We start from the raw sequence: 27,709 nt of genomic DNA on the forward strand, positions 1-27,709 counted from the left end.
TTTTGTGTGATCGGGACCTGAACATGCAGGAGGGTGAAAGGAGGGCAAGGAATAGAGTGAATTGGAGCGATGTGGTATACCGGGGTTGACGTGCTGTCAGTGTATTGAATCAAGGCATGTGAAGCGTCTGGGGTAAACCATGGAAAGCTGTGTAGGTATGTATATTTGCGTGTGTGGACGTATGTATATACATGTGTATGGGGGTGGGTTGGGCCATTTCTTTCGTCTGTTTCCTTGCGCTACCTCGCAAACGCGGGAGACAGCGGCAAAAAAAAAAAAAAAAAAAAAAATATATATATATATATATATATATATATATATATATATATATATATATATGCTGGGCATCAACTTTGTAATGTTTAATGTCAGTGCGAAATATTATCTTGTGTTGGTAACGGTGTTTCCCCGATGTTGGCTGGCAGGACCGGGTCAGGGCAGCTGACGGAGCTCAACCCGGAGACGCTGGTGCCCCTCCAGCGGTCTGTCCGCTCTACCACCACCCAAGGACCCGGCAGGTCGAAGCACCCCGTCCTCCTCACCTGTGACCTGAACGTGGCTCCCTGCGAAGTCATACACATCGGGGGGAATTGGACCCTAGCTGAAAGCGAGAGTGAGCCCATATACATTTCTTTTCAACAAACTCGTAGTTCACTGGAAGACACTTTTGATATGTAGAGCCGCTTTCGTTCACTGTGGTCACCAGCGACCTCTCGTAGGGCTTCTCATAAATCAGTTACAAGACCTGCTTGCTGAATTTCCTCCACGACAGATTTGCATGGCATAACTGTCGAGTGTCATGAGCAGTTTGCATGACACATATAAAGTGAGAGAACTGCGGCAGGTCAGGTAATACCTCAGAATATCATGTGTGTTGCAGGTGAGGGGCAGTACATGAAGGCGACGCTGGAGGAGGGAGAAGGCGCCCAGGTGGTGCTAAAGGAGCTGGTGAACGCCCCCACGAGCCAGGCCGTGTGTGTGGCTCTCTCACACCGCCGCACCCTTGCCGTCGGCCACGCCGCCAACGCCACCATCCCGCCCCTCCAGGTAGGTCCTCACACTGCCATACGTACTAATCGTTCAACTCATAGTATCATGCATGACATCCCTCACAAGATAATAATGCCCAGAACCCTCAGTAAGACTACTCACACAATGACCAAATTCCAATATTACTCCAGGGCACTTCCAGATGCACTGACCTCATACGTACATATTACGTACGTGCGTACTACAATATCTAATAATACTAAACGTAACGTCACGGTTCACTTCAAATGTAAACATCTTCTCCACATAACGTATTCTTCCAATCTGACGTGATGACGTCTTTACAAATGTAATATTACAATGTTGTGGACGGTTTCCTCGGATTCTGCAATGAATTCACACGTATTCTTAACTTCACTGTAATCCTACGCAGGTGGGAGTGATGCCTTTGGGGGAGACGATGACCCGGCGACCAGTGTTGGGTGCCCCAGGGATGTGGGAGATGAGCCGCGTAACCCTGCAGGACATCCACACATCCTTCATGTTAACGATAACGGTGGGTCCTACCACCGCCCCGGCTACCGTCGACCGTAGACGCCCTGATGGTGACAGACGGAGTGTGCTGCCTCTCCGGCGAGTGCTAGGGCCGGCCGCCTACCCCCAAGCCTCAGCACAGCACTCTGGCAGTGCATCGTGCTAACCTGAAGCAGCAGTGTTGTGATTCGTATGCCCGGTGTCGAGTGTGTGTGTGTGTCTGCCACCCACGAGTGAGATGTGTGTGACTACAGGAAAGATGTGTGTACTGTTTGCTTGAGCTGCTCTATTTACTGTGGAAACGTGTCATAAAGTTGCATTTAGTATAATGATAAAAGTATCACACAGCCTATAATATTCCTCAGCTAGCTCATACATGTAAATACCCAACTCGTACATTCAGCGAACACGAATTATAAGAACTCTGATGGCTGACAAATGTCGGGGACTCAATTATTCTCGTACCTACTGATCAGAATGAACGCTAAAGAAGTGTCTTTTAAGAAGATAGTGGCCAGCAGTGACAGCCACCACAGATACATCCTTTAGAGTAGGTTTGTCTCTGAACAATTACTCAGAGTGCTATTCTCCCAAAACATTACAAGTATCTGGCACGGGCAGTGACCCGGTCCTGCCAACACTGCCGGGTTTAAGTTTAAACCCAGCAGCGTCATGTTAACGAAGCGTCTACTGACGCACTAGCCCCCAACCATCGGTGGCTAATCTGTGGTGGTAGGATGACGAAACCTTGACGCTGCCGTGAGACGATCCTTCTAGAAGGGTATCTCCCAGTACTGATACCGGGCACGTGACCGGTGGTAGGCCTCACTCTGAAGCTCTTTGATTTATATCACGCCCAACCTGTTCTGTTATGGAGTTGAAGCTACTATGATACGAACCAATATTAAAAACATCTGGTGTATCACGTGTCGTCGTGTCGCTGAAAGTGAGTATACGAGTGATGTTCTTGTTGACAGTATTATTTATTATTTTTTGACAATAAAGCTGTCTTAAACTTTCCAATTTTTGTTTGACTTAACACCCACCATCAACAAAGCGCAAAAGCATCGCAACCATAACAGCTGTGTTTGTACAAAAACTAGACGAGTTAATCATATGTATTAAGATGGGAAAAGATGACACAGGCTGGTGTCATTACAATCGTATGATGATTGATGCTGCACTCACTGCTACCACTTCCTCTGCAGTAATCACTACAGTGACTATATTCTATACAACCGTCATACTGAGAAATTCAAGGAATGAAAACACATCCTTTCCAGTTTTTTTTCATTTCCACAGGTTAAGAATTAGGTTAAAATGGGTCCTGATGTTCCGTCTTAAATTAGGTAAAGCGCTAGATTAGGTCCTTTCTAAAAGCTAGTTCCTTAGGGTAAATCCTAGCTTACGCATTGGATGTGCCTTAAGTCTTTAGGTTCTGTTAGGTCCTACACAAAAATATGTTTTAGCTCAGATCATGTTCCTATGAACGACTCTTATACTGGGTACAAGGTTCCAAGTTAGGTTCTTAAAGTTGTCCTAAGTTAAGATTGTTGTTCTAGACTTGTTAAGCCATACGTAAGGTTTTCAGGTTGTCCTTACATTAGTTCCAGTGGGCAAGGTCTTAAGTTAGTTCCTAAATTAGGTTTGGTTATGTCCTTACTTAGAAATAATAATAATACAAAGTCTAGTTCTTAAATTAGGACGTCAGGTCCTATGGTAGGTCCTAGAATAGTTTAGGTTCTAGACTGCATCCTTAGCCCTATTTCTAGGTTAGGTTTTCTCAATAAGTTAGGTCCTAGGTTCAGGGTACGGCAAAGAACGTTCTAGGCTGATATGTTCCTAGCTTAGGTCATATGTTAGATTTTTAGGTCTTCGTTAAGGTTACAGGACCGAACAGAGAACTTTGAACGTAGGAAAAAAGACCTAGGAGGAACCTTATGTACCTGGAACCTAACATAACCTAAAACCTACCTTAACGCGAGTCCCGAGATCTCGAGTGACATCAACTCTACTGGTTCCAGAGCCTCAAGAAATCGGGGACCAGCCTGGGTTTGGTGCCAATGCCTTAAAATATAGTCCTTTAAAACACGGATTTTAGAATAGCATATTCCTTCCATAACTGGGCCATAAATCAGCTAACAACCGCATGTAAATACAACGAACCCATCAAACGACGTGTTAATGATAATAATTAGACAATATATTTCTGTGATAATCATGTATGCTTAACTGGATATTGCAGTGTAAATCATTACATGACAAACAACTGTTTTGTTAGCCAAGTTCAGATATATCTAGTGTACCCGATATAAAATTCGCTCAACACACTATTCATTAATCTATATGCGAATTTCCTAATCTAATTTCTAAGAAAATTATAGTTATTCATGTCACCGTCGTAATCTTTTTTTTTTTTTTTAGATATAATCGTGAGGATCTAATAACAAAAGACTGAACCAGATAACAGCAAAACACTTCAGGGATAGAAATTATGCATAGAAAATTCAACAAGGTACAGGTTACATGGCCCAGCACTGCACTTCCCTCTAAGAGTAGCAGGATTATGTATAGTCTAGTATTCATCGTGGGAAAGATCTATGGCTACACGAAAAAGTTTGCTATGGTAAAACCCATCAATTCTTAAGTTTATGTATCACAATGATTCCATAAACGAAGATCGCAAACCCTTATATATTTTTTTTCATTAGTGATCCACATGGCACGGGCAAACATGCTCCGGTCAAGGTCATCACGGATGAAAAACTTATATTTCACACTTGATAAAGTTATACTGATAAAAATCATCAATCTTCAATCAGTACGTCACCTGAAATGCTTCATAACAATAATTCAGCTGGGAATCTTACCCTTCGCTGGCTTACCACTATCTGCTAAACTTCCAAGGATTTTGTCAAAACTCAGAATTTAATGCCCGTTGTAGCAATACTCTGTTTCCAATCTACAGTGTCAGAAGTCAAAATAAATATACACTTACCCTGATGATATAGAGATATGTTGAATGGGGTCTTGAAATGGTGCACGATTTCCGAGGTCCGCCACATTCCGTTGCATTTGACTTTCCTTTGGTCATGAAGAACACAAATAAATTTTCCCACTCTCTCCTGCGTCGATGTAACTGGTCTCAACTAAGAGGTGATTTACTTTTTACCAGAGTTAATTCGTAAACACTGCCTCGTATAAACTGATTTTTAATTTGCTGTCACAAGAGCAACACCAAGATGGCCGTACGTCGTCAACAAAGTGTCAGTAGTTTTCAAAAAAATGCAATATAGTAAAAAAACAAAATTTTTGGTATCTTATTTAAAGTTGGAAAAATAGAAAGATTTAATCCATTAAAAATGGGTAGGTATGCTTAATCAATTTTTAATATTTGTTTTAGGTTTTGTTTTGACAGGCTAGTGGTAGATGACGTTGATTTCTATGAATAAAAGTAGTCTAGTTTAAGAAAAATTCATTAAACTTATACCCTATGAAAATTATTTAAAGAACTGCACAACAAACAAGATGTTCATTAATTTTTCATTTAGTGATTTAACGACTTTTGCTTTTCAGCAGACTAAGCGGTCGTCTTGGCCCCCAAGATTTCAAATGGCTCCCTCGTAATCCTAGTCTAAATAAAGGTTGTAAAAGAGTTTAATCAGTTACTTTTACTAAGTTAACAAGGAATTAACATAAGATAACTTTTAGTTTATCGCCTATCTTTCACTTCGATTATCCGATCTGACATTCCCGCGCCAAGCACCCTGGTGTCCACCTGGTGGCGAATACGGAAACTAGATGTAGAACAGTTGAGGTTGAAGCGGCCATTTTCTTCCGTCTTCATTTTCAAAATTTCTTTGAATTCTGGTAAGTTATGAATGCCTAAGTTATGTATTTACATTAGAAGTGTGTTATCTGATAGGTTAGGGATAGTATAACTGAAGACTAGTAGCTTTAGGAGATGATAGTGTTATAAACTTGATGGATACATTCCATGCCGGAGGTACCGATAGTTAATAACCTGATTTTCCTATATTACAGCAATGGCGAATCGTCCGTTAGGCACGCCGCGCACCGGTAAAGGGCCCGTTCGTATTATAAGTGAACTGCGAACAGTACAAGTGGTTATAAGAATCTAAAGCTTTGAGGCAACCTCGAACATGAGATCATGGCGTCCAAAAGAACGTATCCCTCGAGCTAAAAGGAAAAAATTGGAAGATGGAGATGGAAATTTACTCCCAGGATGAAGGTATGTAATTTTTTCTTTAATACAAGCTTTAATTTCTATTAAGGTAACTCACCAGAGTTGTTGTGTTTTGTTATGGAAGCCATGTACTGTGCTTGATAAATGCCTGGGACGTTATGTATAGCTTGCTAGCTGGCTAGGTAGCAAGACCAATGTTCTTGTTAGCTAAGCTAATTGTATTTCCTAAGTGACTTACAATTTGTCACATATCAATTGAGAGGAAGGATAAAAATCTCTGACAAATGAGCTGGCTGATTTTCACTGATCGCTACAGTACTTTTTTTTTAGTTTAAGAAATTAGTTGGACTTGTGAGTGAATGAGTTAGAAAACAATTGTATATCAGGTAAAGTATTATTTTCATCCAGGAATTGACGCGATTGCTCACAATAGTACTGTTGTGTATGCATACTTTGAAATGTTCGTAGAAACTTTTGTATATACTAAATGAAGTTTGTGGTATCAGATGAGACTGTCCAACTTATATTTTAAGCTGTATGCCTTGAAGATGTTGAAAGAAAATGTTCTTTTCTTTGACACTGATAATTTGATTATGTTTGCCGTTTCCCGAGTTAGCAAGGTAGTATAGCAAGAACAGACGAAGAAACAGTCCCCATTTGCTCACATCCGCCTTCTAGCTGTCACGTATCAAACATAAAAAGGGAAATGAAAGGTTTAATTCAATACCCTTTGGCGGCGCCAAAAGCAAGTACAGGGGCATAGAGGCATCCAAAGGCAGAAACAAATGGAACGTTTACTTTAATGTCCCTTTGGGGGTGCCAAAGTCCATTAGAGTGGCAGGGTGTCATCCAAAAATAATGTCCAAACCATTTCCACACACCATCTGCTCTCTCAACCACACATATGTATGACTGGAACCAGACTCCACACCCTACCCCCACTCCTACCCCACCCCAATCCGGTCATCCACAACCAAGTCTTCCAGAACTTTCCGTGCTTTCATTCTGAACACTTCTTATCCCCTGATTCACGCTGCTTTCATTACGTCGTTCCATATATACCACATTTTTGCATTTTGCTCTATCATGTGTTCCTCACACCCTTCTGCATGTTCAGCCTCTGATAACAGTCTTTCTCTCCACCATTCCATTTCGTTTCGTCAGTCTTTATGGTCATAATCTTATAGGTTAACCTAACGTAAGGAGTAAAGTGAAGCGGGTATTGTTCCGAGACATTAAAAGGCTCGTGGGGGTGTTTTAAATCCATTTTCGAAGTGAGCAGTGGTCGGTTGGCATAGAGAACGGGAACCCAGGCCTTCATTGTTTCGTGACTCATTCTTCCCGCGCTGCCCGTTCACCCTCACGCCTCACCTGGGGTTCAACACGGGTTTTATTAGGGTTTATGTAACGTCTTATATATATATATATATATATATATATATATATATATATATATATATATATATATATATATATATGTATGTATATATATATATATATATATATATATATATATATATATATATGTATGTATATATATATATATATATATATATATATATATATATATATATATATATATATATATATTTCATACTATTCGCCGTTTCCCGCGTTAGCGAGGTAGCGCTAAGAACAGAGGACTGAGCCTTTGAGGGAATATGCTCTCTAGGCCCGCTTCTCTGTTCCTTTGGGAAAATTAAAAAAGAATGAGAAGGGAGGATTTCCAGCCACCCCTCCCACTCCCTCCCCTTTTAGTCGCCTTCTACGACACGCAGGGAATACGTGGTATGTATTTTTTTCTCCCTCATCCCCAGGGATAATATGTATTATATATATATATATATATATATATATATATATATATATATATATATATATATATATATATATAATATACATATATATAATATATAATGTATATATGATATAATATATATATATATATTTTTTTTTTTTTTTTTTTTTTTTTTTTAAACTATTCGCCATTTCCCGCGTTAGCGAGGTAGCGTTAAGAACAGAGGACTGGGCCATTGAGGGAATATCCTCACCTGGCCCCCTTCTCTGTTCCTTCTTTTGGAAAATTAAAAAAAAATTGAGAGGGGAGGATTTCCAGCCCCCCGCTCTCTTCCCTTTTTAGTCGCCTTCTACGACACGCAGGGAATACGTGGGAAGTATTCTTTCTCCCCTATCCCAAGGGATAAATATCATCACAAATGTCCTAAGTAATATTTGAATTTATCACAGCATCTATGCACCCTTTCTATGGTTTACCTTTTCTCCTTGTACTTTCACTGTACTACTGTTTACATAAAATTATTTTTCTATTTTTTTTAACTTTACACACCGTCACAAGACGTTTATATGTTGGTGTTGGATATATGATGATGATGCTCTTCTTTTTTCATGTACTGAAATTTACAGTAGCAATTTTAAGAAAAACTATAATTGAATGAAGCAAAAGTAGATTTCAGCAGAACTAAATAAGATAAGCGATGGAACTGACTATGAAAAAGTTTTAAAAGTTGCATTAAAAAATTAGGTAAAAAAGGACCTCGTGGGAATAGAGCTGTACTGTACAAACATATAGTCACTAATGAGACAAGTGGGGAGGGCGATTCAAAATTGTTAGAAAAAATGAAACTCGGGTAAATAAAATATCTTGAACCGTATAAGGTGTATGAGCCTGTTGGTGGATCTTCCCAAGTGTTCAGATTGTAATTGCCTATCTTTGATTACTTATTTGTGCTGTATGGGTAGGCAGTTCTACACATAATGGGCCCCACCTATATATATATATATATATATATATATATATATATATATATATATATATATATATTATCCCTGGGGGATAGGGGAGAAAGAATACTTCCCACGTATTCCCTGCGTGTCGTAGAAGGCGACTAAAAGGGGAGGGAGCGGGTGGCTGGAAATCCTCCCCTCTCGTTTTTTTTTTTGATTTTCCAAAAGAAGGAACAGAGAAGGGGGCCAGGTGAGGATTTTCCCTCTAAGGCCCAGTCCTCTGTTCTTAACGCTACCTCGCAAACGCGGGAAATGGCGAATAGTATGAAAAAAAAAAAAAAAAAATATATATATATATATATATATATATATATATATATATATATATATATATATATATATTCGGGAGGTAATAATGAGTTTAATCACGAATCATTATTGATTCGATCTTCACAAAGAATTTAGACACTATTTGTAATAAAGGTTTTAATGGAAGACCTACAGATCCAGCGTCATCTTGAGCCATATGTGTAGTATTGAGACGAAGGGAAAGTGCGCGCTGTTTGGATGGCTTCTCTGGTAGCCGGCGTCTGTCTACCCAACAGTTGGATTAACACGACTGTTATAGACATACCGAGATATTAGTATTATAACTAGAATTGTGGGCACTATTTCCATTTCTGTGTCTCACTTCTTACGATGGGTGTGGGAAGGGGAACTTACTGCTTTTTTGTTTGTTTGTTTTTGTTTTTTGGTGACATTTCGCCATTCGTCTCTTTCAGAGCAATCAAGGTCATGTGCCATTCCTTCATATTATGGTCGACTGGGTTGAAGCTCGGGTAGGCTTTTACCTTTAGGCTCAGTAAAGTCACACACCGTTTTCAATGTAATTTTTTTTTCTTTTTTTAAGATTTGATGGGGTCGGTGGTCAAACAACCTGAAAACATATATTTTGGGCTGCTCTTCCTCACGTTCTCAATCAAATGATACCAAACGATGCAGATACCATTCCACAAAACGCATCATGCAGTGCATGTGATAAATTTTGATGTGAGCCATTTCTGTAGGGGTCTCAAAGGTGACCAAAAAAAAAAAAAGATACTTTTGCCTTAAATTCGTCCAGTTTGAATTGGCGTTCATGAAATGTTGTACAAAGGTGTCTTCTTTACGTGCGCCAGAAATAGAGTTCATGTTTTGAAATAACTCTGGGATCCGACTGTGATCATGGCTGAGCTGAGAACATGAGGTTGTGGTTATGAGCTTGTGACATTGTATCTTGGTGAATATTCACAGACTAGGGTTGTAGTTGTGACTATAAACTGAGAAGGTTGTGGTTTTGAGAATAAGCTGAGGGTATAAAGATTGTGGTTGTAATGAGCAAAGAATGCAGAAACTTGTGGCTTTTGGAGATGAACTGTGAGTGTGGGTTATGCGGCCCTGTGGATGCGCTGCTCCAGTAGGGAAGTGTGTTGTGTGTATGTGCAGACTCCGTAGGGTTGTGGTGGGCATACCGTGTCCTGGTAGCCGTAAACTACTTGATTATGTAGAATGGATCCAGAGTTTTCTGGTAAGAATTCCGGTTGAAAAGAGTAATTCATTTTTTTTATAAACACGCGTGATCTTACATCAGCACCAGCATCAAATGTTAAGAAAAGAAAGACTGGTAAATCGTTTTCAGTGTATACTTCGACAGGCTAGTCATTTTAAATAAGATTCGTTAGTCATATGATCCCCCAATTTTTTTACTTATTACTTACTAAGTTATTTCCGAGTTATGTATTGTCTACAGTTATTCTTTAAACACTTTCTGTACACAATCATCATTACAGTTTATTACCTCTTATCTGCTCCTAATAATTTTCCTCGTGGATAAATTTTGTACTCGTATTTCATAGTGAGAGACAATGTGACGTTTGTATAACCAGTCATCGTGCCTGACAGCATATATAACCAGCCATCTTTGGTAAAATGAAATAAATAACCACAAATCATAAAATGAGGCAAACAAACTCGGCATCGCACTGGTGCTTTATGTAACGACTATATAAAATATAGGGTGGGTCACACACACACACACACACACACACACGAGCTACTTATTAAGAGGGCGGAGACTTTGGTTGTGACCGAGAGGCTGTAGGGTTGTGACTGAAAATGGACTATGACTGGTGGTTCCGTTCCTGAGAGAGAGCTGAGGGTGTCGGAACAATGATCATATGGGTGAGCTGAGACCTTGGGGTTATGTGGCGCTCCTTATAGGGTTGGAGCCCTGAGGTTATGGTTGTGTGAATGGGACAGTGCGGTTGTGGTTATGGGGATGAAGTGAGGGATGTTTGGCCAAGTGAATGAGCTCAGACTGTAGGGTTGTGACAATGAGGCTGGGCTGAGACTGTAGGGTTGTGGGTGTAAGGTTACGCTGCCACGGGTTGTAGCCGTGAGGCTAGGCTAACAACGTGGGGTTATGGCTGTGAGCCTAGTCTGTCGCGGGTTGTGAGTATGAAACGGTTGATTGTAGGGTTGTAGCTATGGATAGACTGGGACTGTGGTGTTGTACTTTTTATTCTAGGCTGAGACAGGTGTTGTAGCTGCTGCTCGCTGTAAATATGATTATAAAGTACAAATATGGGACTAATATGGTAAGTTTGTGAATACGATGAGATTTTGGAAGATAACTAGATTTGGGGCTGCCTTTGGATGAAGTGAGACCTGTTCTTAACTATGAGGTTGTGATGAACTGTTGTGACGATATATGTATTGGTTAAGCTTTGACTGTGGGTTAAGGTTGTGCAAATTAATTTTGGTTTGGATAGCTGTAATCAATATATATATATATATATATATATATATATATATATATATATATATATATATATTACATATCAAACAAGGATCTGTGGGGTTATGATTGATGAGTTGTTGCTGGGGTTGGCCTTGTCGGGCTGATGCTGGTTGTATCTGAATATGAAAGTTTCACTGTCACACATCTCTGAAGTGTTTTCGTTCCCCCATCACGCTCATTTCCAACACCAGGCAGTGGCCATAGCCACAAGGGAAGTTTTCTCGGCTCGAGTATATGTAATACCTAGTCAAAATGGTAGACTTTAACCGCCACGAAATTATCTTCATTGTGTTTTTTTTAAAGAAAGTGAAATAGACGATAACTACTGAAAAAAAAAATAATACCGCGAGGACCGGTCCCTTTAGTTCCTTTTACCCACTTTTTCAGTCTTTTTAATAAACCACATTACCCTCCGCGACCCCGTCAACTGAACGCTGACATTTTATACCACCGAAACAAACCGTTTTTAAAGTTTATGTAACCTACGCGTCATCTACCGCCATTCTTACGTTACTCATAGTTCTACTCGTCATTTTATCTATGAAATCTTTGGAATATTACTGTTCTTTTTGGTCTTAATATCCCAGACTGCGCTGAAAACAATTTTACACAAGAAATCACTCGCACCGGGGACCACCATCTGTGCCTGGTCCTCAGTGGCGACACTCCCATTGGCTGTCGTGTTCGTGACGTAATAAGATACCCTAACCAATGAGTGCTTACCTTTTTCGTGCAATGCGTTTTCTTCATAGAGTAGCCTGTATTTTTTTTTTTTTTTTTTTTTCTTGTCATTACTTATGTGCGTTCGTGGGAAGTATATGAATGAAACAAAGACAAACACATGGACATATATGATTAACAGTGGTATAGATTATTAGGGCTAACATATATACATTTATATACATAGATAAAAATTAATATCTTTAAGCTGATTTACCATTGTCTCTGTCAAGATATCATCTATAATGACCCTAATAACAGTAATTTGGGAACTTACGATTCATGCTTTGTAGGACAGAAATACACACGGTGGCAACTGAGCCATAAGTACCCGTATAGGCGCGCGGGTTGAGTGCTTTTGGGCCAGTTCCTAAGAGGTTGTTATTGGATTAAAACCGACCATTGGGAGGCTGTTAGCTGTGGCTGGGTGCTGTTGGCTCGGCTAGTCTGTCTGTTGGCAGCGTGAAGCAAGGTGCTGACGTCTCTCGGATCCTCAAATTTGAAGGTTTGTGGAAAAGAAAAATTATCTTGTTCGATTTATATCGTGAGGAAGTTACAATGATTTGAAAGGATTTTGGTTAACTTGATAAACAAGCTTTGTTTTCTAGACCAGAGTTAACAGTGACACACACACACTCTTGTTTGAAAAGATATTTATGGAGATGGATTCGTGATCATATCGGGAGCAAACAAACGCACATTTACCTCCCTTCAAAACGATCTTTATTATTATTGATTTTATTTGTTATTTTTTCTTGTTGTGCCAGGGTACATCGCCGACTTTACATTCTTTTGTTATTATCATGTTATTAGTGGTCACAGTGGCGGGGATATCATTAGAAATAGGAATAGTTAATATTACCAGTGCCATTAATTTGATTGTAACATTTCTTTTTCATTATCACCTTAAGATTATTATCATTATTACTCAATTTCTATTATATTATTGACCCCCTCATTTTCTCACTGTAATGATAATAACGGTAATGATAACTAAACATTTCAGCTTTCATACCTGATCGCCGTTTGATAGTAATGATAACTCATTTTTTTATTGTTATTATGAGCGTCATTGTTAGTGTTGATATGTCTAATAATCGCACTGTTATGAATTATTAGTAATTACTATAAGTATTATTATTGTTATTATTATTATTAATGATTAGCTTTCTCATTATGTCTTGTCATTGTTTCTAGATTTGTGTCATTATTTCTAAAACATTCATTAGTACTTAAAAATCTTCCATTTCACAAAGTGAAGATATTCAAACAATTTCATACCGGATTTTTTTTTTTTTTACCAGATATTTCAAAAGAAAAGCATAGGTTGAATTACAGGTCGTCAACTGAAGAAATGATTAACACAATTCCAGTTTTCCATATACAGTGAAAAGTTTTGTAACGCTGTTTCTACATTTCAAATGTTATATTTTAAGTGGAATACTGCGTTGTCTGCATGGCCGATAGAGGTTATTATCCCAAATAGACTGGACCTCATGTGCAGCCCAGACTAGCCCTACTTGTACAGCTGAGTCTAGTCTTTAACGTATAGCCTCATGTGTACCCCAGACTAGCCCTAATGTACAGCCCAGTCTAGTCTTAACGTATAGCCCAGACTAGGCCCATTTTAGAGCCCAGATATAGCCCAGACTGGGCCTATTTTAGAGCCCAGATATAGCTAAAACTGGGCCTATTTTTGAGCCCAGACTAGACCTAATATACAGCCCATGCTAGACCTAATGTTCAGGCCAGAGTGAACCCAATGTGTAGCCCAGATTGAACCTGATGTATAGCTCAAACTGGACTTAATGTACGGTTCAGACTTGACATAATGTACAGCCCAGACTGGACCTAATGTACTACAGCCGAGGGGCCTCCACTTCCAACTGGGACAGTCAGCGTTGTCAGTCCTATCCTATCTTTCTGAGAGGTGTGAACCCAGGGAGTATTCATCGCCTCGCTACTTCGAAGCCTACCTCCAAGCTTTCGTCGTCTGGAGTTTTGTTCATCATGTTCGAGATTGTTACTAATTTTAGTATTCTCACTATATGCGCCGTTAACTTTGGTCTGGATAAGCTAACAAAAGGTTATTGTGATGTTACTCCATCCATGGCATGTGAACCACAGAGTAATCAGCTGGTGAGGTGGAAGCCAAACGTGATAAACAAGAGAAGAGGTGTGTTCTCTGAGCTCAGGCTGTGATACTACGCTGTTCATCCTGTGACACCAGTGATACATTGATCGTGGAATCGGTGTGCCCTTGCCCCAAGTAGGATATAGATAGAAATTCATGAATGAAAGTGGTTTTTAAAAGACTTATTGATAGATGATGATACCCATTACTTGATGATCATTTAACTGCCAGAGGTGGACTCACCATGGGCGAGGTTGGTGGAGGGGTGAGGGTGGTGGTGGGAAGGAAGACGTTTTGTGAGGGTAGAGTGAAGCATGATGTGTCCGGCCCGCCACTGAGGAGAGTGATGATATTCAATATGTGTCCAGCCCGCCATTGATGATCCTAGCTTGGAGCACCGAAATGAAGATGTTGGCAGAAACAGAAAAAGTGTTAAGATAACATTAGTGATAAGTTATGTAATAATCTCCGCGCAGAATGTTTTTTTTTTTTTTTTCTTTTTTCTTTTTTTTTTGACCACTTCGCTGAGCTCTTCCTGTACGCTACACTGCAAACCACCACAGTTTTCTGTTCTGTAGCTAAATTGTTCAAATGCGAGTGATGGAATCCTTTATTTTAGCAAATTTCCATCCACAGGCTGGTCCTATTTTAAAGACTCGCTGTAACATGTAATTATCGCATACATACTTATTTGATATACAAATCCATATGACACCAAAAAATGATACTTTTCATAAGTTTTATGTTAGAAATCCTACATTACACCCGGTACGGATGAGTTATACATCGACTTAGACTTCATTGGTTTCCCGTCATGTTAAGAGTGTGATGGGATGCAAGAAGAAGCGTAGCACATTGTAAGACGTCAGGATAAACACTGCCAGTCTTCCATGGAGGTGGGAGTGTGGTTATGTGGTGGTGGTGATGGTGATCACTGCGGGATCGGTCGACCCCATTTTAGCTGGGACTCGTGTGAGATTCATCTAGATACCGAGCGTGGCATTAGGTTTTAAAAGACTTTTCGAATATACCCAACCTCACCTTACTAAGCCTACTAACAGTTTATAGTACTCTATGGGAAAATAACAATGTACTCATTATTTAACTAACCGACATCCTGTTATTCACACCCATTTTACCAGTGTGTTGAGTTCGCTTAACGCATTGCTAATTCGTAATCTCTTAATTCAACCTTGCATATCATTAAGATCATCAGATGAGCTCGTATAAACTGTATTTCCTAACATATGGCGGCAAACACTTTCATGTTCTGGGTGTTGCCCAAAGTTATCAAGGACCACAGGATATATTCCTCCATAAAACTGCGGGCAGGATGCAATAACTTGTTATTACTTGACTACGCGAAACCACAATACAGTGTCTACGATCCCATAATAAAGAGTATGTTATTACTTGACTACACGAAACCACAACCACAATTCAGTGTCTACAATCCCATAATAAAGATTACTTATACTCTATAACATATGGCTGCACCTGTGCGGAACCTAATCTATAGCCTAGATTGGACCTGATGTGCAGTCCAGATTGGACCCAATGTACAGTACATGAACCTGATGTACAGCCCAAACCGAACCTGATGTACAGCCCAGGGTGAACCTAATGTACAGCCCAGATTAGACTTAATGTACAGTCCAGAATGAACCTGAAGTACAGCCCAGACTGAACTTAATGTACAGCCCAGACGACTTAATATACAGCCCAGACTGGTCCTAATGTTGTAGAGTCCATGCTGGACCTAGTGTACTAATCTTACTGGAATTAAATTGCACACCACACTAGAACTAGTGAGTACCTATTACTTATTTGTCATAACCTGTCTGTCTGTGTGTGCTGGAAGGGAGCTATGCACTCGCGATGTCACCGCGTCGTATTTGTCCTGCATTTGTAAATTTCCACTTAGTCGCGCTTACTTCCTTCAACAACTCTGTTGCTGAAGAAATACTCCCTCGCGCCCCTCCTCACCTTTCAATTACGTGTTATTGATCTGGACTCTTGTTGTAGTATCTGAGAACTATGCTAGCATTATGTCATAACCTTTTAGAAATTAGTATGTAGTTATCAAGTCTCCTTTAAGTCTTCTTTCTTCCAAAATGTGTAAGTTGAGGGCTTCCTTCCTCTGCTCATAGCTCATTCCTCTCTTGTACCATTCTTACTTTCCTTTTGATCCTCTCCAGCAACTCCGTGTGGCTCTTCAAGTGAGGAGACCAGACTAGAACTGTGCACGGACCAAACTGGAAGTAATATGCGGCCCAAACTGGAACTTGTACGTAGAGCAAACCGGAGCTACTATCAACAGATAGAAGACTCGGCTATTTTACTTTTCATGCGACCAGTGGATTAATAACCGGCTGGTGACATGGTTATCGGATTCACTTTACTACACATGAGTAAGCCAGCAGTCGATGATCATGAAGCCCGTTGGTTGTTTGGATTTGTCTTAGCAACTGCCCGAGTCATTAAGGCACGAAAAAAATAAATTCGTTAACAGCTTCAGGTGTTAAGAGTAATTATAAAAACTCGTAACTCATGAGCCACATATGCGGTATGCGGCTCATCATGGTATTCCAATGTTCATATATATATATATATATATATATATATATATATATATATATATATATATATATATATATATATATATATATATATATGTATATGATACTCTAGTAAACGTTAATCCAAAGCACAATATCCCAGAATATTTTTAGGTGACGTATCACTTTATTTGGACTGTGTTTTGAGTCTTGTGTTTAGAGAAGAATCCCTTTGCTGTGTTTGTACTTATTTATCTGTATAAATGTATTGTTAATTCAGTTATTTACGTATATACACATTAATTAAGCCATTTTTCGTTTGTTAATGTAAAATAATATTAATAAAGTTGTAAAATATTTTCGTTTATTAGATTCTAGAAACAGATTTTACTATTTTTTTCTCAGGTGAGGAGGTTGTGTTGAGAGGATCGTGGTGTCAGTGTGTGTGGGGATATGTCGTCCCTAGCACCGGTGTCCCTTCCATCCCACAGTACCGCCGCCGCCCACGTTCCGCCCACCACCCTCCCGGCCGCCGCTGCCCCCGCCCACACCACGCCGCCCACCACCATCATCACCAGCACCACCACCACTACCACCACGGGCTCAGGCAAACCCACCTTACCAGACTACGTCCAGACGCTCACCGTCAGAGGTAAGGCTCGCTCGCCACCACCACCACACCATAGCAATGACCCGTTTATTTAGCTTTTTGTAGTTACCTCTCTGTCCTGTGTGGGGAGGGAGGTCTATACTCATGGGGCTCCATTTTTTTTTTTTTCCCCATGACGAATTTGCCATTAAGCCGGGCTAGTGCGGAGTGCTCAACGAAAAAAAAGAAATAGAAAATACTGAGGGAAAATAAGGAGTCGTGTGAGTTTTGTGCTTTCATGTCTTATATGTAAGATGGAGGTTTTTTTTTTTTTCTTTTTTTGACAATGCCGGCAACCCACAGGTTTGTGATCAAGACAGCATACTGTGTCAGAAGGGAAACTCGACAGCCACCGTATTAATTGCCCCCTCCGCCGCCGTCGCAAATCCACCCGATATTTCCCCTGCTTGGTGGCTGCCTGATACGTGTTGAGGTTACTCCAAAGAGCTTCAGTGCTGTGTCGTTCATTTTTTTAAGCTTCCTTATATATATATATATATATATATATATATATATATATATATATATATATATATATATATATATATATATATATATATAAATGTGTAATTATATTAATAGTATTACTATTATCAATTCATCTTTATCGTTATTATTATTATTATTATTATTATTATTATTATTATTATTATTATTAACGGATTACTCAAGTGGAACAAAAGGTGGAGAATACAGAGACCGCACACACAATATATATATACAGTAAGACTGTAAGAGGAGAGGTAGCTAAACAGATCTTGTGTACCTAGTGTATACGTGTGTAGACGTGTGTGTGTGTGTGTATCCTTATAGGTACCAGCAATATGTACAGTACTAAAGGGAGTTATGCCTCTGTGTGTTACGGAAGGAAAGAGTTAAATTTTAACAACGCCTTGCCCCGTGTCTTTAACCTTGTGCTTGTGTGCATTGTATTTACCCCTGTGTTTGTAATTAGACTTTATTGTATGCTTCAATGATAGACGAAACAGAAATAGAGAAAAAGAAAACATTCCCGCTGCTTTGTATATGTTACGTGCGTTGTCAACATTTTCGTTGTGACCGCTAAGCACGAGTGTGTGTGTATGTGTTACCCGGATTACGATGACGTGGTTGCTGTTCAACTCACTTGAAATACAACGGTCGCTGAGATGATGTATTAATTCAGCCGCCATATTTCTGGTCACTGTAGACTCTGTACGTGCACTGTTATCGTGAGTTTGTGCGTCAGTGTGAATGTCTTTCTAATTTCGTTTGAATTTTAAATGTATATATTTGGTTGTGCGGGCTTGGTAGATCACGCTTTTTTTATTTTTTTAAAGAAATGCTTCGATACAGGCAACCAGGTCCCCACAATGTATTTGGACCGTGTGTTGCGAAATATTTCAACATACATTCAAGGCTGCAAGGCGACCGATCTGGGCCAGTGAATCGATATAGTTCTTCACTTTGAATCTAGTGATGCCTGCTTGACATGGTCAGTCGTTTGGAAATAGGTTATATTAGTTGGTTATATTTAGGGTTTCATTAGGCTTAGTTGGTTGGTTGTTTAGATGGTCTTTAGGCCCGTCAACTGCCTGCCAGGGTCATTAAGACCGCCAGCGTCAAGATAAAGCCAAAAACCGAAAAAAAATGTAAGTGTCTCCAGGTGTTCAAGATCTTTCTAAGATTATATACACTTCAAGTGTGTATATGGCCCTGGCTACGTCTGTTAAGAGCAAGGGTATAAAGAATGATGGTCAAAAATATCTTGTAGTGTGAGTCACCTTTCACAATATTGTAAAAATAAAAAATAAAAACTCCCTCAGACTGACACGAAAGGAGAACACTGCCATTTGAGATTGCCCTCATGGGCGCTGTGCCTCAGCGGTGCGCGAGACTCCGCAACAGCTCACTGAGATCAGAAGCTGGGTGCCATTACAAGGCTGGAGCTGGTGCCAGAACCAACCTACGTTCTCAAGCTTCATAGGGGAACCTAGGGAGCTAGGGGCCAGCAAGGCGTGTGGGAGATGAGTGAAAAAAAAAAAAAATTTCGCTTCAGGAACCGACTTGTATATTGCCAGGGGTTGCGTCCCCACTGTACCGTAGTTAACTGGTTCCCAGTCTCTCCTTGCATATCGACAAGAGCTACCTGACGCAGGAGACAACAGCGTACTACTGAGTCTGGTGCTGGAGAGCACTGCAACGACTCAGTCACGTGCTCACGTTGTCCTGTCCGTATATAATATGTTCACCTGCTGTCCCCTCAGTTTTGAACGCTATGATTTTGCTTGACATTCACTGATGTTCGCCCTAGTCTCCACAATCATGCGGGTAGGTAGTTAAAGCTAAGATGTTTACCGATAGAAATGATATAATGAATTTCGAATAGTATTCTCATTTCGGCGAGAAAAAATATATACGTACAGTCCTTACATGAAGCCCAGAAATATGTACTATAAAACCCACATTTTGGTTCGACTGTTGTATGGAATGTATCAAAGAATAAAACAAGATTCGTGTGGTTTGCGCTTGCGCTAAAGGGGTATGGAAAAGTACGTTGACTTGGGTCGCCGCTCCTCGCGTCGCTGTGATTCAAATCTACAGCCATTACACCACGAGAAGCCGAGCCACAGAAAGGAAATTTTGGGAGAGAAAACCGTCTCCCACTCATCCCTCGAACATTCCTCATACAGTAAAAAAAAAAAAAAAAAAAGCCATTGATACGATACCCACAAATCATATAATAGTCATAATATACTCAGGATGTTCTTTGAGAAGTCTCGTTTCTCTCACCGGGTGAAGCCAGGGAACCCGAGAAGAGAAAATATTGGAACCACAATGGCGCTACCCGTGTGACTTCTGCTGAGGGATGTGCTTCCATTGTCATGTCCGAGTATCTCCGAGATCACGCCGAGCCCGGCAGTCTTTGTGGTCTCGTCGGCGAGGGAAGGCGAAGAATGTGATCGCCAGCCTGGGCATTCTCTCCTGCTGGGTAGACACTCCACTCCAGAATAAAACGGAAATAATTGAATAATGCGCGGCAATGCAAAGGATAAAGAGAGCCTGAGTGGTATTATGTAGGAAGGGGTGGGGGGACTTGGCTCCCCTGTTGGTAAGGTTATGGCTAAATGCGTGCCATGCTCTCTGTCTGAACACATCTCATGAGTTTCACTTTGATCTCTTGATATATATATATATATATATTTTTTTTTTTTTTTTTTTTTATACTTTGTCGCTGTCTCCCGCGTTTGCGAGGTAGCGCAAGGAAACAGACGAAAGAAATGGCCCAACCCCCCCCCCCCCCCCCCATACACATGTACATACACACGTCCACACACGCAAATATACATACCTACACAGCCTTCCATGGTTTACCCCAGACGCTTCACATGCCTTGCTTCAATCCACTGACAGCACGTCAACCCCTGTATACCACATGACTCCAATTCACTCTATTTCTTGCCCTCCTTTCACCCTCCTGCATGTTCAGGCCCCGATCACACAAAATCCTTTTCACTCCATCTTTCCACCTCCAATTTGGTCTCCCTCTTCTCCTCGTTCCCTCCACCTCCGACACATATATCCTCTTGGTCAATCTCTCCTCACTCATTCTCTCCATGTGCCCAAACCATTTCAAAACCCTCTTCTGCTCTCTCAACCACGCTCTTTTTATTTCCACACATCTCTCTTACCCTTACGTTACTTACTCGATCAAACCACCTCACACCACACATTGTCCTCAAACATCTCATTTCCAGCACATCCATCCTCCTGCGCACATCTCTATCCATAGCCCACGCCTCGCAACCATACAACATTGTTGGAACCACTATTCCCTCAAACATACCCATTTTTGCTTTCCGAGATAATGTTCTCGACTTCCACACATTTTTCAAGGCTCCCAAAATTTTCGCCCCCTCCCCCACCCTATGATCCACTTCCGCTTCCATGGTTCCATCCGCTGACAGATCCACTCCCAGATATCTAAAACACTTCACTTCCTCCAGTTTTTCTCCATTCAAACTCACCTCCCAATTGACTTGACCCTCACCCCTACTGTACCTAATAACCTATATATATATATATATATATATATATATATATATATATATATATATATATATATATATATATTGGAAAGGATCACAATTTTGCGCGTGATCAAGATATTCTTATGAGTCCACGGGGAAAATGAAACACGAAAGGTTCCCAAGTGCACTTTCGTGTAATAATCACATCATCAGGGGAGACACAGAGAAATGTAAGTCAGTTGATATATATATATATATATATATATATATATATATATATATATATATATATATATATATATATATATATTTATATTTATATATATATATATATATATATATATATATATATATATATATATATATATATATATATATATATATATATCCCAAGTCTAATATCTACAAAATTCCTGGTTTTACCTAGGAGCTTTCTAAAGGCCCCTGCAGCCCAAGGCTCCTCTTCTCTCAGTAGCAGTGAAACTTAAGACTCCTCTGTAGTGAGAAGTTATTTGACGAGACACTACTCCCTGTGATACAGCCTCACCAAAAGTGACTTCACACGGGTGCAACCTTGTGAAAGCACAGTTCAGTAATATATATATATATAATATATATATATATATATATATATATATATATATATATATATATATATATATATATATATATTTATATATATATATATATATCCCTATGAGTCCACGGGGAAAATGAAACACGAAAAGTTCCCTAGTGCACTTTCGTGTAATAATCACATCATCAGGGGAGACTCAAGAGAGAAATATAAGTCAGTTGATATACATCGAAGAGACGAAGCTATGTGTGTGTGTGTGTGTGTGTATCAGTTTCGGTAACTTGGTGTGTGCCTGAATGACTTTCACGATACGGTCAGTATCCAGGGCCAACAGAACGGTATATGTAACATAGTTACCTCAGCGGCTGGGTTGGTTGGCTTGCATCACTCTGCCCCCTCAGCCTACACCAGTCTCCTCGTCTTTCACTCGTGTGTTTGTGTGTTTATGTTATGATATAGTTGATATAAGTAAGGCTAGGAGAGCCTAAAAGACAGACGACCATAAATAGCGCAACTCTGTCCTCTCCCTCCGAGTCCGGTTCGTTCGTGTGTTTTCCTGCCGTACCACAACTCACTGAGGAAATTCCGAAGAGGAAGACTTTGGAGCGGTGCGCGGGATCGTCGTCCGCAGCGGCGTTCTGTGGGTAGTTGATGCGCCAACGTCGGGTCACACCGTCAGACAATGTTATTCCAGGCAGTCTACAGATCCTCATCTCGCCTGGTTATTATGCGGGAATGAATTTTTGTCATATTTGAGGTTTTATTGAACGCTCGTGCCATTTTGCCTCTTTCGGATTAAAGAAAGAATATGTGGTGAGCAGTAGGTACGTTTCTTTGAAGTTATTGATTACCTAAGAATGGTAAATAATTTGTGAGGACAGTAACGATCCGCAGCACATTCTGGTCGAGGTGATAAGGAAGGAATTGATGGATATCTTCCTTGATTTGCGATGGTTCTCAGGGTGATCAAAAGGTTCGCGGATTAGATACGTAGGGAGAAATGGAGCCTTGGGTCCATCCACGATCCTTCAGTATGAATGAATAAAAAATGGTTTGAAGATTAGAAAGGTAGTGAGAAATGGAGCCTTCACTATAAATTAGATAGTCCTGTATATATGTGTGCTGTTAGATTCAGTGGTTGTTGAATGTTGAATAGTCATTATGCCAATGTTAATAACACGTCAAACATGATAATCACAAGAGCTTACTTCCTTGTCTTTGTATGTAATGGCTATCCATTTTAAGTGGTCATTAAACTAGAAATCGTTAAAAACATATAACTACAGAATATATGTCGTTTCCTTGTAACCAATGTTAATGTTTGATTAGCAAGTGGTCGGGTCTGAGCCTAACGCGTTTAACAAGTGGTCAGGTCAGGTCTGAGCCTAACTTGTTTAACCAGTGGTCAGGTCTGAGCCTAACGCGTTTAACAAGTGGTCAGGTCAGGTCTGAGCCTAACGTGTTTAACCAGTGGTCAGGTCTGAGCCTAACGCGTTTAACAAGTGGTCAGGTCAGGTCTGAGCCTAACGCCAACTTGTACTATTAAGGCTTCCTTCCTCAGGACGTCCGTGTCAGATTATTTGGGAAAGACGTGTGTTGGATTTCCGGTCAAGTTTTTATTCGGTTATTTGTACACATATTCTCAAAATGGTGTTGAATGTAGAATATAAAGAACTTTTCTCCTCAGAGTATGATATTTTAAGTAGTTTGAATTTATTAATTCAGTTTTCACGAGCTGTTAAATTTCCTTTCGATAGATCGACCAGGCAACTTAAGAGGAAGAAAAAGATTTAACCTTCAGTAGATAAGCAGAATTTAACCAGTTTTGATTGGTGTAAAAGTGTACAACTCTCACTCCCTTCACCACTACCACCCAGCACAGCTCTCACTCCCTTCACTACTATCACCCAGTACAGCTCTCACTCCCTTCACTACTATCACCCAGTACAGCTCTCACTCCCTTCACTACTATCACCCAGTACAGCTCTCACTCCCATCACTACTATCACCCAGTACAGCTCTCACTCCCTTCACTACTATCACCCAGTACAGCTCTCACTCCCATCACTACTATCACCCAGTACAGCTCTCACTCCCTTCACTACTATCACCCAGTACAGCTCTCACTCCCTTCACTCCTATCACCCAGTACAGCTCTCACTCCCATCACTACTATCACCCAGTACAGCTCTCACTCCCTTCACTACTATCACCCAGTACAGCTCTCACTCCCTTTACCACTACCACCCAGCACAGCTCTCACTCCCTTCACTACTATCACCCAGTACAGCTCTCACTCCCTTCACTACTATCACCCAGTGCAGCTCTCACTCCCTTCACTACTATCACCCAGCACAGCTCTCACTCCCTTCACTACTATCACCCAGTGCAGCTCTCACTCCCTTCACTGCTATCACCCAGTACAGCTCTCACTCCCTTCACTACTATCACCCAGTACAGCTCTCACTCCCTTCACTACTATCACCCAGTACAGCTCTCACTCCCTTCACTACTATCACCCAGTACAGCTCTCACTCCCTTCACTACTATCACCCAGTACAGCTCTCACTCCCTTCACCACTACCACCCAGCACAGCTCTCACTCCCTTCACTACTATCACCCAGTACAGCTCTCACTCCCTTCACTACTATCACCCAGTACAGCTCTCACTCCCTTCACTACTATCACCCAGTACAGCTCTCACTCCCTTTACCACTACCACCCAGTACAGCTCTCACTCCCATCACCACAACCACCCAGTACAGCTCTCACTCCCATCACCACAACCACCCAGTACAGTTCTCGGTCCCTTCACCAACACCACCCAGTACAGTTCTGAGTCCACTCATCACGGCCAGTACCATCCAGGACTGCTCTCTCAGTACCTTCATCATCACCACCATCACCCTGCACAGCGTTCTCAGCGGTGCCCTGGGGGTCCTCATCGCCGTCTGACGCACAAAAGAGGATCTGAGGCAATAACACCCACGTCGCCGGTCTCAAAGGGTTTGATCCTATGGTTGTCAGACGGCGGAGAAAAAATTTATATATATATTTGATCTGGTATTGACGCATCACTTCCCCCTCGCCGACCCCTTGGGGTGAGCGCCTTTGAGGCTGATTAATTATTGTCAAATAATACGAACTGAACTTTTTACGTTGGCTTCTAAGGCACTTTTTACCGCGTGAAACATATTCCCTTTCAAGGATCTGCGGCTTAAGAACTGACAGGATTCAGTGCTACAATTAAAGACGATTTGGACTTCCGATAGATTCTGTTGTTGGCTGCTTCAACCAGGAGAGGCCCCCCGGCCTTCACATGAAGACGTTGGGCCATTGATGAATGTATAATAGACTGGGGGAAAAAAAGTGAGATTTACGTTTCTGGGTAAGGCAAGGGAGAAGGATATCTCAAGGACACTTCAGTGTCTTAAGATATTTAGAAATATGACTGTCATTGAGAAGTTTTCTATATATTTCTATGTAGTGATTATCCATTTGTTTGTGTGATGCTTATCTTCTTTAAAGGTGTATGCATACTTTATATATATTATTTAATTCATTTATTATACTTTGTCGCTGTCTCCCACGTTAGCGAGGTTGCACAAGGAAACAGACGAAAGAATGGCCCAACCCACCACACACACATGTATATACATACACGTCCACACACACACATACACATACCTATACATTTTAACGTATACATATACATACACAGACATATACATATATACACATATACATAATTCATACTTGCTGTCTTTATCCATTCTCGTCGCCACCCCATCACACATGAAATGACAACCCCCTCCCCCCGCACGCGCGCGAGGTAGCGCTAGGAAAAGAAAACAAAGGCCATATTAGTTCACACTCTATCTGTCATGTGTAATGCACCGAAACCACAGCTCCCTTTCCACATCCAGGCCCCACAAAACTTTCCATGGTATACCCCAGACGCTTCGCATGCCCTGGTTCAATCCATTGACAGCACGTCAACCCCGGTATACCACATCGTTCCATATATATATATATATATATATATATATATATATGTGTGTGTGTGTATATATATATATATATATATTATGTATATGGACGCCATTTGGTAAACATGCGATTGTCCAAGACAATCGCATGTTTACCAAATGGCGTCATAGCTTCGTCTCTTCGTTGTATATCGACTGTTATATTTCTCTCTTGTGTCTCCCCTGATGTGATTATCACACGAAAGTGCACTTGGGAACTTATCGTGTTTCATTTTCCCCGTGGACTCTATATATATATATATATATATATATATATATATATATATATATATATATTTATCCACTCGTATATGTGCAGTAGTTATCAGTTACACGTTTTACTTTCCTCAGTACAATTTCAGTTCATTTGATCACTGTAAGAGCCAGCAGGCATACCTCACACATCACTAGAACGAAACACACACACACACACACACACACGTCATTCTCTCCGTTTTCGTCCATAATTGCATTTTCTCCGGCTTACCTCACTCCAGACATGAGAGTAATGTTCGCTACATATAAGTAGTCATTGCCGAACCATACATTAGCTCAAACTTTTTTAAAAAGCTATCTTTAATCTTTATTATCGATATACATTAGTAATGCTAGTGTATATGCAGTAACGTTAACATACATCTCGCGAGGAAAACATTTAAATAAAGAGATATACGCAAAGAAAAATCTTCCCTTCCTCTTCTTTTCTTCGAGTTTAGGAACCTGCTCTTTTGTTTGGTCTCGGAGGAGGGGGTCCTTTGAACACCTATTCTCGAGCACAGTTTCTGAGACAGGCTTTGTTGGTCGTGTTCAACCTGGTCCCACGCGCTCGGTACCAAGTGTGTGTGTGTGTGTGTTTGTGCTTCTGTAATTACTTATTTGTGGCTCTATTCGTACGGTGAAGGGAGGGGAGGAGGCCTGCACACGTGAGAACCCACCCATCTCTTGGAACGTTTGTATATAAGCGTGAGCGCTTGTATCCAAGGCCGGCTCCTTATGCTGGGCCTGTATAAGATTTGTCTCTTGCGTTATGGAGACTGCTCACTGTGCTCTGCGGGTTTCCATGGTCACAATTGTAAATTTCAAAAAAAAGAAGTAAATTCTCTCTCTCTCTCTCTCTCTCTCTCTCTCTCTCTCTCTCTCTCTCTCTCTCTCTCTCTCTCTCTCTCACACACACACACACACACACACACACACACACACACACACACATGAAATGTAAGCTAATTGTACATACAGGATAATCTCCCATTCAGTTCCTCCGTATTTTTCCCAAACGAGTGCGGACGATTTTCGCCCGCCTGTGGACGCGCTCTCAAGAAAGGCTGCGCAGGGGCGTTTGAGCCAGAGGTGGACCGGTCTCCGCCCTCCCTCATGTCAAGAGCCCAGAGCTTTCCCTCTGTCACGTTATCACCTTAATGAGCTGATAATGCCAATAGAAGCGGAGCAAATATAATGCATGTCTTCGGACAAGGCGTCTTTTGGCTTGGGATCTCTCGTCTCGGCCATTGAGGAGCGAGCGCGCACAAATAGATAAGTACACTGTAATATAATCGCCTGACGGTCCCACAATCCTCCTCGGCCGCGAACAAACTGTAAAGGGTATTTAAGAGAGCGGGCTGAGTACCTCCCCCCGCCCGCGTGTGGTCACAGGGGCGAAAGTCTCGAGCGCGAGGGACGACCCGAGTGTCATTATGGTGACTAGGCGACATGGACCCTT

General features: G+C 40.9%; 2 protein-coding genes across 6 annotated transcripts in view; both read left to right on the plus strand.

Annotated features, from left to right (window-relative positions):
• Positions 1-2,547, plus strand: part of LOC139766227 (uncharacterized) — a 55,208-nt gene extending 52,661 nt beyond the window's left edge. For all 4 annotated transcript variants that reach the window (XM_071694550.1, XM_071694553.1, XM_071694554.1 and 1 more), the window contains exons 7-9: positions 426-613; positions 881-1,047; positions 1,424-2,547. In XM_071694550.1, the coding sequence (XP_071550651.1) occupies positions 426-613; positions 881-1,047; positions 1,424-1,690 (622 nt within the window). In that variant the 3' untranslated portion in view covers positions 1,691-2,547. The remainder of the gene's footprint in view (positions 1-425; positions 614-880; positions 1,048-1,423) is intronic.
• A 2,768-nt stretch (positions 2,548-5,315) lies between these two features.
• Positions 5,316-27,709, plus strand: part of LOC139766230 (uncharacterized) — a 34,115-nt gene continuing 11,721 nt past the window's right edge. Inside the window, exons 1-3 of one of the 2 annotated variants that reach the window (XM_071694564.1) lie at positions 5,316-5,394; positions 5,569-5,776; positions 17,133-17,379. In XM_071694564.1, coding sequence (XP_071550665.1) covers positions 17,181-17,379 — 199 coding nt within the window. In that variant the 5' untranslated portion in view covers positions 5,316-5,394; positions 5,569-5,776; positions 17,133-17,180. Of the gene's footprint in view, positions 5,395-5,568; positions 5,777-12,400; positions 12,541-17,132; positions 17,380-27,709 lie in introns of those variants that run through there. The other variant, XM_071694563.1, reaches the window with a different exon arrangement.

Source organism: Panulirus ornatus, chromosome 57 (assembly GCF_036320965.1).
Source record: "Panulirus ornatus isolate Po-2019 chromosome 57, ASM3632096v1, whole genome shotgun sequence".
Lineage (NCBI taxonomy): Eukaryota > Metazoa > Arthropoda > Malacostraca > Decapoda > Palinuridae > Panulirus > Panulirus ornatus.